The 14,758-nt window shown below is 41.9% G+C and overlaps 1 protein-coding gene across 15 annotated transcripts in view; it reads left to right on the top strand.

Annotated features, from left to right (window-relative positions):
* DOCK9 (dedicator of cytokinesis 9) overlaps positions 1–14,758 on the top strand; it is a 336,790-nt gene that overhangs the window by 168,619 nt on the left and 153,413 nt on the right. For all 15 annotated transcript variants that reach the window (XM_049853240.1, XM_049853234.1, XM_049853243.1 and 12 more), the window contains 5 exons: positions 4,882–4,971; positions 8,840–8,922; positions 11,025–11,094; positions 13,322–13,417; positions 14,436–14,570. In XM_049853240.1, coding sequence (XP_049709197.1) covers positions 4,882–4,971; positions 8,840–8,922; positions 11,025–11,094; positions 13,322–13,417; positions 14,436–14,570 — 474 coding nt within the window. The remainder of the gene's footprint in view (positions 1–4,881; positions 4,972–8,839; positions 8,923–11,024; positions 11,095–13,321; positions 13,418–14,435; positions 14,571–14,758) is intronic.

Below are 14,758 nucleotides of genomic sequence, written 5' to 3'. Positions count from 1 at the left end.
ACTGTGAGTCAGAATCAACTCGATGGCAATGGGTTTGGTGTTTTGGTTGTGGTGTGGCAGGGGTGGGAGTTATAAGATCACAAGATCCAGGATTAGATCTCCATTGTTCAAGTCCAGGGACTGGATTTGGTCAGCATGACCAGAGTTGATCAGGCTTAGGAGGTCTGACGTGTAGCAGCCAACCTCACGAGAGAAGCAGCCAGAACACCATTTTATTAATGTGCGTTGAGGACTATAATTAACGAGCAGATAAGAGTGCGCTCATTGACTGTGCATTTTTTCCTGTTGTTGTTAGCTGTCTTTGAATTGGCCCCTGACTCACGGGAGCCCTGTGCAGAAAGAAACAAAATGAGCCATCCCCGTAACTGGCTACATCTCGGACTATTGTGATCCATAGGCTTTTCATTGGTAGATTTTCGAAAATAGATCTTCAGGCTTTTCCTCCTAGTCTGACTTGGCCTGGAAGCTCCACTGGAACCTGTTTTACGTCATAGCAACACACAGGCCTCCGCTGATGGATGGATGGAGGCTGCGCACGAGGTACATTGGTTGGGAGTCAAACCCCGTGTCCCACTTGGAAGGTGAGAATGAAAGCCTCAATGGGAAGTACATGCTAAACAAGAGGCTTGGTGAGGCTGTGTTCAGAGCAAGAGCAATGAGTTGGAAGCCCTTGGCAGCGGTTCACATCAAACGGTGACTGCTCTCTACTTCATTGGTGCCAAGGGGCTGAAATAGTCCCCCAGTAGGTTTCAGCCTGTTTGGTCCTGGCCTTGTCTTTTAAATGGTAGAGAGACACTGACAAACTTTTTCCAGTCATGCAAGCCCTGTTCTTCCTGTAGGCCCTGTCTTCCTAGAGAGCTAAAACCATTGATTAGGCTATAGACTAATAGGGTTTTATCGTTGTTGTTTAATTCAACTTCAACTAGAGTCTAGGAATTTTTTCCTTTGACATAGGAAATATTTTTAATTCTAGGGTTTAAATTATTTTTTTTTCTCTTTTTGCAAAGAGCTAGTCTTATTTATTATGTCTTGCTTTTGCTTTTTTTAATTTTCCAAGGGTAAGTTTATCTCCCATTTTCTTTTCCTTTTGTACTGAATACAACTTATATTCTTCCTGTACAATTTCCCTTGAACACTTTTTTCCTGAGTTCACTCTTTACTGATGTCCCCTCCTCCTCCCAGTCAGACTTAACTCCGCTATTCTCCCCTCATACCATCCTATGCCTACCCCTACTGTAATAATTTATTTCCTTGTCTTTCCTCTTTTGTCAGACTGTAAGCTCTGTTAGAACAGCAACTACATATTACTAAACTTTACGTCTTCAGCTGTTAGTTCAGTGTCTGATAGAAAGTAGGGACCCAGTAAAGGATTGGATGGAGTGATAAAAGGGAAGGAGGGTGGGGGGGATGGATGGATGGACGGACGGACGGAGTGATATTTATGTTGAAGCCTTAAATGATCAGTAGAATGCTTTTCAGTAAGAGAAGCTGCTGTAGTCTACTGTGGAGATCCAACAGATTTTTCCTCTGTCTTACTTGACCTCTCTTAGGGGATTGATTGGGTTACAAGGATACCAGATTGCAGCTAGGCACATCCCCTCAGTGCTTCTGCCCTGCCTCTGGACTGTGGTTAGCATTTGAAATCTGTTTTCATGAAAATAGCATTATTCTTCAGTACTTTAATTTGGAGGTGTTCCTAGTCTCTTACAATCTTATTTTGTTTATCTGTTGCTGAGTAACAAACCACCCTAAAGCCTAGTAACTTAAGGCAATAAATTCTTATTTTTCTCAATTCTGAAATCTGGCCAAGACTCAGCTGGGTAGTTCTGCTTTACTTGATGTCTGCGGAGGCTGCAATGTCTGAGACAGCTTCTTCACTCACATTGTGGTGCCTCAGCTGGGATGGCTGGCCACCATCTTTCTGTCTCTATGTGGCCTCTCATTATGGATACCTTGGGCTTCCTCACAGCATGGTCTCAGGGCAGTAGAACTTCCTACATGGTGGCTCACTTCCAAGGGGGAGGAAGTGGAAGCTGCTAGTTCTCTTCAAGGCTAGGCTTGGAGCTGGCATAGCATAGTTGCCACCTGATTTTATCGGTCAAGGCCAGCCCAGGTTCCAGGGGAGGAGAAGTAGACTGCATCTTTTGGTGTGAGGAGCAGCATTCACATACAGGGAGGGATGGCCACCATCTTTGGGGGATATCTAGAAGAGTTGATATTATGTGGTTCAAGAAATACACATGAAAAATTAGTATTTAAGCTAGGTGTGTACTAAAGGCGCATGTTTGGCTTAAGTGGCTGGTTTTGAAGAAATGCATTAAGTTTATTTGGTTGAAGTCTCTTGGGGAAAAAAGGGTCAGTCTGGTCAGAAGACTATGCTCTGTCCAAATCAGGGTTAGGAATTGATCGGTATTGATTAGTGAGTAAACCTAAGATGAGAAACTCTGTTAAAATGCAAGTCTCTTTAATTATTAAAGTTGTTTTCTTTATAAAGTGAGAGTGTAATAGCACTTGGACTCATGAGAATCAAAAAGACCATCTCCTTTTAGCCTTCTCACCTCAGAGGGGTGTTTGGAAACATGTCACATTGTCAAAGCTTGTTGAGTTGGTAAGTCCACTGTGAAAGCTTTGTACTAAATTTTCCTCCTTCATAGCGCTGCTCTGGGAAATGGGCTAGAAATGACCCCCCAGGATCCCTGTTTCTTGACCTGAGCCATTTTATAAATGTCTAAACAATAAAATCATCAGTTTCAAAAACCTTGAAAGACCCAAATAAATCAAGACAAGGATGCAGTAAGTGGTGGTATAGAATATATCCTTTCTTGAAGTGTACAGAATATCTTAAGCAATTCCTCTTAGCTGGTATCACATCTGATTCATAACAATTTAGCTAGTATGGTGCTTTGTAGCTTTTTTAGTAGATCGTGCCCCTGTTCAGTGCTTAGGGTCACTTATCCCCACGGCTTTCATGAGACCAGGTGGGTAGTAAAGGTTGTCACCTTTTGTCTATGGCGGAGTCCTTGGGTGGCACAAATAGTTAACACGCTCGGCTACTAACCAAAAGATTGGAGGTTCCAGTCTACCTAGAGGTGCCTCAGAGGAAAGGCCTGGACATCTACTTCCGAAAAAATTAACCACTGTAAACCTTATGGAGCACAGTTCTACTCAGACATACACAGGGTCTCGGTGGCTTGGAATCGACTTGACAGCAGCTGATCTTTTGGTCTGTTTATGATATTCCCAAAGAAACCAAGACCTTGAGTTTTGAAAGCTCCTTTAGAACTGAATGGATCAGTTTATCGGCAAAGGACTCTGCTGGAGAATGGAGTTCCTTCTTTTCCCTCTTTAGAATGAGGGAGCCTTATCCTAAAAATAGAGTTTAAGATTGCTTTGAAAGATACACATAGTATAGTAAGGTAAGGGTAAATACAGGCGAAGCAGACACAGCACAGAGAGAAAACGGACAGGAAGTGAAATTGATGTACACAAACTCCACACCGTGACGTGCTCCCTCTGCTGCAGAGGCAGGGCCACGGAGTTGACTCAGAGCTGCCTGCAGCCAGAGGAGAAAGGGAAGCAGCCATAACAGATGCTGTGAGATCCCAGCTCGGTTAATTCGCCACAGAGAGCCAACAGGAGAGGCTCTGTTAGCAAAATGCCTTCATGTATGCTGTCTTTATGACTGTCATCTGTTGCTTGTATCCAAGGATTATAGTCCACTGGAGGAATATTCTAGAACCTACCCTTCTGAGGCCTGAAGCCCAGTTTCCTCGTACTGATGCTGTTATTGGTTGCTGTCAGTCTGCGGCCAGCTCACGGTGACTCCATGTGTGCGGAGCAGAACTGCGCCATCGGGCTGTCAAGGCTGTGGCCTTTCAGAAGTACATCACCAGGCCTTCCTTCTGAGGCGCCTCTGGGTGGGTTCGAACTGCCAACCTTTTGGCTAGAAGTCGAGCACTTAACCCTCTGCGCCACTCAAGGGGTAGATGTGCTGCTACCTAAAGTCATGAGGCATTTCATTATTTAAAAATAAATATTTTAGCCACACACAACAAAAACAATTTAATGTTGATAAGAGAAGAGATAAAAAAAACCCAGTGCCATCGAGTCGATTCCGATTCATAGCGACCTATAGGACAGAGTAGAACTGTCCCATAGACTTTCCAAGGAGTGCCTGGCGGATTTGAACTGCCGACCCTTTGGTTAGCAGCCATAGCACTTAACCACTACGCCACCAGGGTTTCCAGAAGAAGAGAGAACATTCACAAATTCGCAGTTAATAGGTTCATTCCACAAATACTGGGGACCCAAAGTGTCTGGGTACCACGGTCTTAGGCACTAGAGAGATGGCAGTGAAGAACGCTGGATGTAAAAGGCAAATTAAAACAAGTATAATATTTTACACAAATAACACCTGGCACTAGTTTTTTTTTTTTTTTTTTATACATTTTGCTAGCTGCAGAGCCTCCTGGCACGTTATTTTCCTAGGCGTGCTTTGCACATTGTATGCGGGGTTTGATATTTACGTGGGAACGTTATTGGTGAAAAATTTGGTGAAAGCTAATACCGAGGGACTAGATCAAGCATGTGGAAGAAGAGAGGGGAGTTAAGGACCACGAAAGGGGCCCCTAAACCTGCCCTACGTTAGTAGGAAAAATTCCCTAAAGGGATTACTGTGCCTTTGATTTAGAAAAAAGTGGAACCCATTACCCTGCAAATGGGGGACAAATAGAGCCTTTCATATGGGACACAGGAGGACGCGGCCCCAGCTGGTCAGAAGTGCAGTGACTGTATCAGCGCCGGATCCCGCTGCAGAGCCTGGGCTACACTTGAGGCTAGCTCCGTTTGATCTTACCGTTCTCCTTGTGCTTTTGTCCACAGACTGCGACCCTCAGGCGGCAGGGCCGATACATGTGCCCCACGGTTCCTGCCAACGCCGAGCAGGAAGCCCAGAGCTTGTTCGTTAGAGAGGTAATTTCTCTTCTATGCTGATCTGCGCGTACCGTTAAGGTCGTTTTTTCTGTAACCCCCTTTTCTTTAAGTCTTAATGATTATCTTCGAGGAAGTGTCAAAGAGGTAATTACTTTTTTATGATGGAAATTTAAATATAAGCATAACAAGGGTTTCTCAGAGTTTGAAATTTGGACAGAAATGTCAACAGGGATCATTTTCAACTCCAAAACATGAATTCTACCAAATTTACCTCATTGGTTTAAAATAAGGGGCACCTTGTAATTGAACTCACTGGCTATCTCTGTAGGAAGCTTTATTGATACTATTTTTAATAGGGACCCAGCACACACATTTATGTATTTATTTATGTGTTGTATTTATAAATTATTTTTAAGACTGCTCTAATCTTTATGAAGTGCCAGGTGATAAGAGTCAGACTACCCCTGCTCGGTGTGTAATGACTCTTACCCTTGCTTGAATATACAAATAATAATTATCTTGTTAAGGAGGAAAGGGAAATTATTGCATTTAGATTACTTGTTCTTTCTTAATAATGTGTGTGTTTCTTCTTCCAGGTGTTTTTGGTAGAATGAACTAATCAGGACCTTGAATTTTGTCCACTCAAGTGCTCCCACATTTAAACAGAATAGATTTTTATCCCCATTTTCCTAGTTAATATCTAGATGATAAGTACACCCATCAGTAACTTTGCCCACTACAGGAAGCTGTGCTTTTAGAACTGAAGGTCAGTTAAAACAACAATAAATAGTTTCTGTTGAGATATTGGAAAAAATGGAATATGTACTGAATGTTTCAAGATTATGTTCTCTGTCCTTAAAAAGGAAGTCCCTGCCTTACCTTCTATGCCACTGTATTAGTAAAATTAATTCCAGTAAAACACGGCCAGAAAAGTTTGTGTTTATTGGAAACCCTGGTGGCATAGTGGTTAAGTGCTACGGCCACTAATCAAAGGGCCGGCAGTTCGAATCCGCCAGGCGCTCCTTGGAAACTCTATGGGGCAGTTCTACTCTGTCCTGTAGGGTTGCTATGAGTCTGAATCGACTGGACGGCGCTGGGTTTTTTTAAGTGTTTATTTTAAAGCACAAAGTGGGCAACTTTTGTCCCCGGGGCAAAGTCTGGCCTGCAGCCTGATTTTGTAAATAAAGCTTTATTGCAGCACTCCAAGCCCATTCATTTACATATCGTCTAAGGCTTCTGTCCCAGAGACCATGTCACCTGCAAAGCTGAAAATATTTACTATCCAGTCTTTTACAGAAAGTTCATTGATCCCTGTGTGTAAAGCACATAGCAAAATTATTTATTACTAACTCGCTTCTCCCAATTGATTGAAAGACACAATCTGTGCAGCTAGTGCTCCGTTAAGTTCTTTAATCCTTGTAGGCTGAGCAATAACTGATTCATCCCCTGCTGCTGGAGCCAACATAGCTGAACCCCCTAGGGACTCTTCCACTTGGGTGGAGTGAAACAACACTTCCTCTCCATTCCCTGGTCCAGAGGAGAATTACCTAATGGCTTAAAAAAAAAAAAAAAAAAAAAAAGTCTTCAAAAACTATTCAGTGCAACTTCAAAATATTACTGAATTTCAAAGGTTTGAAAGGTTAATTATGAAACCAGTCAGTCAGACCCCCGTCTCTATGCACACAGTTCTCTGTATACTGGTTTTTGATGGAACCCAGGATCTCCTGGACCTTCTATATCCCCAGAGGGCAGGGGCTTGCCTTACTCTGTACCTTTGTGGGTGCCTACCCCTGGTCAGCAATGGCTTGTTAAATGGGTAAATCTCTGGGTACTTAACCTGGTTAATCATATTTTTGTGGTTTCTTATAATTTTAAATGTTTAGGCATTATAGCTGTCTTTCTTACCCATTTTGCCTATGATACTAAAAATCTGGGGACTCAGTTGTTCCATTTATAAATGCATTTGTGATATACAAGTTTATGCTTTATTTTCTAATTGGACAGGTACATTTTGGTGTTAAGAATGGTTTTAATGTCCTGCAGGAGACTTTGGGAGTACAACTTACCACACCACAGAAATTAGTTGTAGTGATTGATGCAAAACCATCCTGGGCTTGGCTTTGGCCTCTGGAACGAGGGGAAGAGGAGAATGTCCACAAGGCTGGGCCGCTCATAGACCTCACTTAGCTGCGCGAATGGTCAGAGAGGTAGTTGCGGACAGTCCCACACCAGGGATAATTCTGAAATCATACTGGTTTGGGAACATAATTTTAAATGTGAGTGCCTGAGGTTCTTAAATGTAAAATGCTTTGAAAAATTAAAATTGCATTTACCAAAAGAAAATACTGTTTTCAGTATTTGTAACTGCATAGCAAAGAAATTAAAAAGTTCAGTTCCTACACCTGACCTTGCTCTTAACCCTTCTCTGCTATTTATTCCACCTCTCAGAATGGTCATATAAAAAGTGTACACTACCTTCCCTCTGCAGCCTTGCTGGTGAAGTGCTGAGCGTAGAGCCTGGTACAAAGTAAGCAGCTGGCTGTTGATGCTTAGGGGTGTATCTAACTTCATAGGCTGTTATTTTCATGAGTTTGAGTGTGGAGGAGAGTGCTTCAGAAGGACTTTAGGTCCAGGCTATGAACTAGATAAAAATGTTGGCAATATAAACAATGAAGTGACGTAAGCAGAGAATTTGCTCTTGGTGTTAATTACAGCCAAAGTCAAATAAGCTAGATAAGGCATAAGTTCATTTAGCTACCTCTGTGTTAATTTATCCATTCTTTCTTTTTTTTCCTGCACTGAAGTCTGCATATGTTTAAATACTCAAGAACTGACCATACAGAAAATCATTTAAACTAAGCTGATATTAACTAAACCGAACTCACCTATCGATTTGGACTCATTTGTATTTGAAGATCTGGTAAATGTAGGCTTCCTTACAATCTTAAGATTCTCCACACTTCTTGAAGGATCCTCATGGGTAGATGAGTGAAAAACACCGTGCTGGCCCATTGAAGCCATCATGTACTGAGGTGGTTTACATGCAGTCTCTGTAGCTTAGTGTCGTTAATAGAACCCTTGGCAATCCTTGGAGTGCACTGTACGTTATACAGTATATGTAATTTCACATATATATATGAAAAAGCCATAGTGTCACTGTGAAATAGAGAAAACTTTCCTCCCAGTAGCCTCACTCTGTGTCTTTTGCACATTAACAATGTACATCTGGCAGTGACGAGCCCTGAGGTTGGAGGTCAGAGTAACACTGGCTGTGTTGATTAAGGTTATGTGTCATCTTGGCTGGGCCAAGATTCTCAGGGGTTTGCGTAGTAATACAATTTGGCAGTTATGTAGTGATGTAGTCATCCTCCATTTTGTGATCTGATGTGGTCATCCTCCATTTTCCCATAACAACGTGGTCTTTGGAACCTAACTGTGTCAATAAGTGAGGAGTGGGTGTGTTAATAAATACCATGAAAGTGTCTTTCTCTCCAAATTTTCCATTCGCTTTCATGTTCTAGTGAGGCCATGTGATTTCTTAAGAACCAAGTGCTTGTAAGTCAGAAACAGCACATCCTTATGTAAACACAAGCAAGATTTGGTAAACTGTCTTCCTGTAAAATCTGCCCTCAGGTCATTTATGATGATAAAGCGATGCGTCTCCCAAGGGTAATGTTTCAAGGGATCAGGGTGTTACGCTTCACAGGAGTCTCTGATGGTGAAATGTCCTGGTTGATGGGGAAGAACTGTTTGACACTTGTATGGCTGTGCGTCCACAAACCTTCTCAGATGTTATCCAGAAGTCAGTGCGTAGGCGTTTACATAGTCTCAGTATTGCATTTCTTTTCTTTTGCCACTTATACTTTCTTTTTCATTTTTTTTTTTTTTATCTCTCCCACTCTAATAGTGCATCAAAACCTATAACTCCGACTGGCACGTTGTGAATTATAAATATGAAGATTACTCAGGAGAGTTTCGGCAGCTGCCAAAGTGAGTAAATGTTAGACCACACAACATGGGCATATACACGTAAAGAAAAATCTTTGTACTGAAGTGCTTAGGGAGGTATGTAACTTCATATACAATCAGTGTAATTGGGGAAAATATTTCTAGGTGATTTGTGTATATATGGTATAGTTACTGTTTATATGGCCATTAATTATAGGAATCAAACCTTGTACTCTGGTATTAGTACCAAAAAAAAAAAAATCTGTTGCCATCGAGTTGATTCCGACTCACAGCGACCCTGTAAGGTAGAGTAGAACTGCCCACATAGTGTTTCCAAGGAGTGGCTGGTGGATTTGAACTGCTGACCTTTTGGTTAGCAGCCAAATGCTTAACTACTACGCCACCAGGGTTTTCCCAGTGTTAGTAGGTGGTGATAAACACATGGATAGTTTAATTACACCCACTGAGAAAATAGAAATACATGAAATTTCTTCAGTGAGAAATAGGAAGCAAAGGAAACGGAAGCATGTTGAAATATGGCGCAGTATGCTTTATCTTTAAAAAAATACTTTGAAGAGACTTTTAAAGACCATTTTATGTAAATTTTGTATTAAAAAAATAGTAAATTGAGGAACAAACATTTTCCCAGGCAAATTTCTTTGCCCCCTATACAGTATTAAGTCATTCTGTAATGTACCAAAAGCCAAGTATGTTTAGATTGATTAGTGGTAGTTAAAGTGAGCCAGGGGGAGGTCTTGACTTGAGAGGATAGCTGCTATAAAAGTGTACGTTCTTCAGTGGCGAAGTTGGCACGTTTAAGTATCATTGACAATGAAAATTGAAAGCATGATGGGTTGTGTGAAAAAAGTGGGCATCACTAATGGAAATTTTACTTGAGAACCAATTACTGTGTTTTCCTTTGTCTCCGCTGCATCTGTGACTTCGGGGGAGCCTTTTATCCTATTCTCAGTGGACCTAGCTGTTTGTTTTTCCTCTTTGTGTGGTTCAGCCACTCCTTAAGGGTGTTCAGCCAACTTCCCACGTGTCTTCTTTTTAAACCTCAGCAGAGAAAACTCCCTCCTAGCATTGTCTTTTCCAGATGAGTTTGCTCTTTAGTTTTATATTTACTTCAATACTCATTTGGGGATTTTAAAATTTTAAAATTTGATTGGGTTAACCCATCTTCGTTGATCATCTTGTCTGTACTATTCTCATGACCAGAAAGTAATCTAGGTTGTAAGATACAGTGTGCTTTAAGATATATACTTTCAACTGCTGGTGGGTTTTACCGTTTGACATTAGCACGAGTTTCCAACTGTGTGATGAGAAAGGAGGGAGGACTGGAACAATGGCTAACACATAGATTCTGTGAAACCTATTCTGTGTAACCTCTATTCTCTTTGATCTCCGTATTCCTGTTTCTTCATCTATTAGGTGATCTTAATGATAGTCCCTACCATCGAAAGGATCAAGTAAGGTAGCACACGTAAGGTACACATAACAGTGCCTTATACCCAGTGTCCCGCCTTATACATAATTTAAAAAAACCGAAATGCGTTGCTGTCAAGCCCATTCCAACTCATAGTGACCCTACAGAACCAAATAGAACTGCCCCACAGGATTTCCAAGGAGTGCCTGGTGGATTCAAACTGCCGACCTTTTGGTTAGCAGCTGAGCTCTTAACCACTGCGCCACCAGGGCTCCTAGTACATCATAACTGTTTAATAGATATTGGCTTCTATTATTATTGAGGTTGTATTGTTGTTGCTCATGCCCTCATATTAACGACTGTGGTTCCCAATCACTTTAAATGCAGTGACTCCGTTTTCCATTTTTATCTCATAAATCCCATATTAAAAGTTATTCTACCAAGTCTTTATTTTTTAATGATAACTAATCCACTTTTCCCATATTTCAAAACTCCCTACAAGCCAGGCTGTCTTTTCCACATAGTTTTTTGGAGCTCTCCAGCTCATTTCTCGGGCCACCCTCTTTGAAACGCGGTGGTATAGTGTTTTTATTCTTCCTCTGAGTGGGCCAGCTTTGGATTTATTAAATACAGATTCCAATGATGGACGAAGAAATGCAAAGAGTCTTCATTGCGTGGGTGATTGTAAAACATGGTTTCTGTCTCCCTTTTAAAGCAAAGTGGCAAAGTTGGAGAAGCTTCCCGTTCACGTCTATGAAGTCGATGAGGAGGCTGACAAAGATGAGGTGGGATGATCATTTACTGTTATTTTCCTTTGCACTTTGCATTTTAAAAAGTAGTTTATTTTACAAACGTAGAAAATAAATGGGAAAGTTACCAACCATTAGCTGAAACAGGAATTGCAATGTTTCTTGAAACGGGAAGAATTTTTTTAAATGTATTGTTTGATTGATTGAAATACGGTCTCTGCTTCAACTTGACTGCCTAGCATTTCAAGTTCTTTGGGTCCTGTTTATTTCTTTTGAGAACGTTTTCAAAGACTTGGATCAGATTTGGTTACATTGTTAAAATATATCAAGATTACTTAGACTTTAAGTTTAGGTTGTTTTTTCAACAGGATATCTTGAAACAAACAGGCAGCCAGTAAATCTTTAAAAATAGTGTTTTTTCAGTGATTGCTTTGAGTGAGGTCTACAGTATCCAGAAGGTCTGGTTTTAATAAGCTCACACCCCCTAACCGAAACCCATTGCCATCGAGTTCATTCTATGTCGTAGAGTAAAACTGCCCTGTGGGTTTTCCAAAGCTGTAGTCTGTATGGAAGCAGACTACCACATCTTTCTCCCATGGAGCAGCTGGTGGGTTCCAACTGCCAACCTTTCAGTTAGCAGCTGGGCACTTAACCATTGTGCCACCAGGGCTCCTGCTATTGGTGAAGTGATTATGGCTAGAGAAGCGTGTATATAGGGCATTAAGGTGAGTATGTCCACCGAGCAAGGGACGCCTAATAAAAAGTTAATGCTGCCCATTGATACATTTCTCATTCTCACCTTCTTGGTATTGGGTACCCCATTCTGAGTTAGGTCCTCTCCTCCTTTTCTTAATTATTACCAGGGCCCTAATGTCAGACACTCTTAAACTTTAAGTGTCCACGGTAGCAAAATATTTTAGATGAAGTAATTCTGGGAAGACTAAGTGGTCGTTCAAAATGAGTGACAGGGTATTAAGAACTTGGTGATGGTTAGTAGAACTTGGTGATGGTTAATAGTAGCAGGCAGACCAGTGGAAATAATGCACATAAAGGCACACAATAAGCTGTAGAATCCTAGATGGGTACATTATTTCTACTATTTCCAGTGATAATGGAAGAAACAAGAAAGCTACCTGTATTGAGAGTTCCCAAGATAAAGCCTGAGACTGGTCTTTCTGAAATTGATTACAAAGGTAAAGATTATAATCAGAGGCCAGTCTTAGGACATATGGGCTGGGTCTCCTAGTAGCCGTCTGTTCCCATGGTACCTGTTGAAGTATATGTACCAGGCACAACCTTAAAGGCACAGAGGAGTCACAGGGAGTAGTTGTAGTGTGTGTGTGGATGGGGTTGAGGTCAGGGTGTGGTGGATATGACAGATTGTTTATGGTGCGTATGCCTAACATATTTGTAGCAGCAGCTGGCAGCTCTGTGTCCACCTTCTAAAACCCCACTCTCACACCTTGGGGTGAAAACTTGAAGAAAGATGTTTCTTTACTTCTCTAGTTGCTTTGTGTTCCCTTTTCCGACCCCCTTTTTTTCCTGTCTTCCTGTTTGCATTCTTGCCTGTCTCCCCGCTCTCATTTTTGTTCTTTTCCACATCATTTTATCTCTCCTTTCTGTATTTCCTCACGTTTCCTTCCTTTCTTTATTCACCTTTCCCTGAACTAAGCTCTGGGACGGTTTCCAGGAATTTGCTTTTGTCCTCCAACTCTAGGGGAGTGTAATTTGAAAACATTTTTCCTGAAACCAGTTGAGACCTTACAACTTGAGTGGTCTAGCATGGTATGTACTTTCTGTGGTTCATTAAACACTTAAAATTTGGACTGTAGCTAACTTTGCCTTCTGCCGGACGAGGGTTTTCAGAAATTAAACTGGTTCTTCTCTTTTCCTGCTAAAAAATAAAAAACAAACCTGTTGCTGTCAAGTCGATTTCGACTCATAGCAACCCTCCAGGACAGAGTAGAACTGCCCCATGGGGTGTGCAAGGAGCAGCGCATGGATTCGAAATGCTGACCTTTGGTTAGCAGCTGTAGTGCTTAACCACTGTGCCACCAGGGCTCCGAGAAGAAAATACCACCTACCAGGAGCTAAGGGACTTTAAAGTGACTTGTGGGCGTTAGCTCCATGTAATTACTCCAGCAAAAAGACAAAAGGTAGCTTGGCACGGGTTGAAGGGATTGTCTCATTGTCCAGATTCACCGCGAATAACATACAGCAACAAGGGGAGGCTGACGGTGGTGGTGGTGTCCTTCTCTCCTAGGATGCTGCCTCCCTCGGTTCTCAGAAAGGTGGGATCACCAAGCACGGCTGGCTGCACAAAGGCAACATGAACAGCGCGATAAGTGTGACCATGAGGGTAAGGAGGCTTGCCACTCTGCACCCCGTTATTAAACCCTCTTTGCTGTAGGCCTGAGATGAATGCTCAAGAAGAATGGGTGTGCTGCTCTTCCTGACAAATAGGACCCTGTCTGGTTAGTAAGGTGCCTCCTGGTGATGGCACCACTGTTGGTGCAGACCCTTCCAGTCGCTTCTCCTCATGCCCTCTGACTGCTGGCGCTGGCCTCTGACCGCTGGCGCTGGCCTCTGACCGCTGGCGCTGGCCTCTGACTGCTGGCATGAAGGGACCTTCATTTGGCTGATGTGAACCATGTGGCCATTGACTCCAGCTTTGTTCTCTGTTAACTACAACAATGATGCTTGCCACTCCCAGAGCATCACCGAGAACCTATCTTTGAAGCTAAACCTAAGCACTTCTGTGCAGGTATGCCGTGACAAAGCCACGTAAAGCCAAATTTGAGAGTTAAGGAAAATTGGTTAAATTTGAAGAGGATTACAAAAAGTTTTTTTAAAAAAGGTAAAGGTAGTGGAAAAGCTACTCAAGAGAGAAGTAGGAGCAGAGAAAGGCCAGCATTAATAAAGAGAGGAGAAACTGTGGAGAGGAAGGAGGTAGGACGAAGAGGGAGATGAAAATTCAGCCAGTGGAAATGCTGACTGGCAGAACCCTGAGGCTGGAAAACCATTCACATCGCGAGGCAGAAAATAGTCCCTCTTCTGCGTGAGCAGGAAACCCTGGGGATTGTAGAAACTTTCCATCCTTCTGTGTGCCATCCCAGATTGGATGGTTATGCAAAATCTTATATTCTGTGGGTTATAAAAATGACCCATGGATGTGAGTGAGCCACCTTCTCAGAACCGAAATGCATTACAAGTATTGGATGTGACGGAGAGCCAAGGTATCCAGTTACCTCGAGAACTGGCTAGAGTTAAATTTGTTTTGGAGGGAGTGGAAGTTGTTTTTGTATGTGTGCATAGTTGTAAGTCAGTTAAATTGTGCCTCTTTTAATTTTGAAAGAATAACTGTGTTTTTCTCTCAGTCATTTAAGAGGCGGTTTTTCCACCTGATTCAACTTGGTGATGGATCCTATAATTTGAATTTTTATAAAGACGAAAAGATCTCCAAGGAACCAAAAGGATCAATATTTCTGGATTCCTGCATGGGTGTGGTCCAGGTAAATATGAAAATAGCTATATCGTCAAGTTTTCTTATCTATGAAAGAACTGTATATGATCAATAGCAGGCTTAAACAAACACTTCGAAAACTGTGAATGTTAGTGGGAGAAATACAGCATCTAACTTTAAAATCAGTAAAGCCTTGCTTTTCATCAGCTGAGAAGATGGCGTTTGTAACACAGGCAG

This window comes from Elephas maximus, chromosome 14 (assembly GCF_024166365.1).
Source record: "Elephas maximus indicus isolate mEleMax1 chromosome 14, mEleMax1 primary haplotype, whole genome shotgun sequence".
NCBI classification, from domain to species: Eukaryota; Metazoa; Chordata; class Mammalia; order Proboscidea; family Elephantidae; genus Elephas; species Elephas maximus.
Note: the sequence above shows the minus strand (reverse complement) of the source record. Positions and strands in the feature narration are given on the sequence as shown.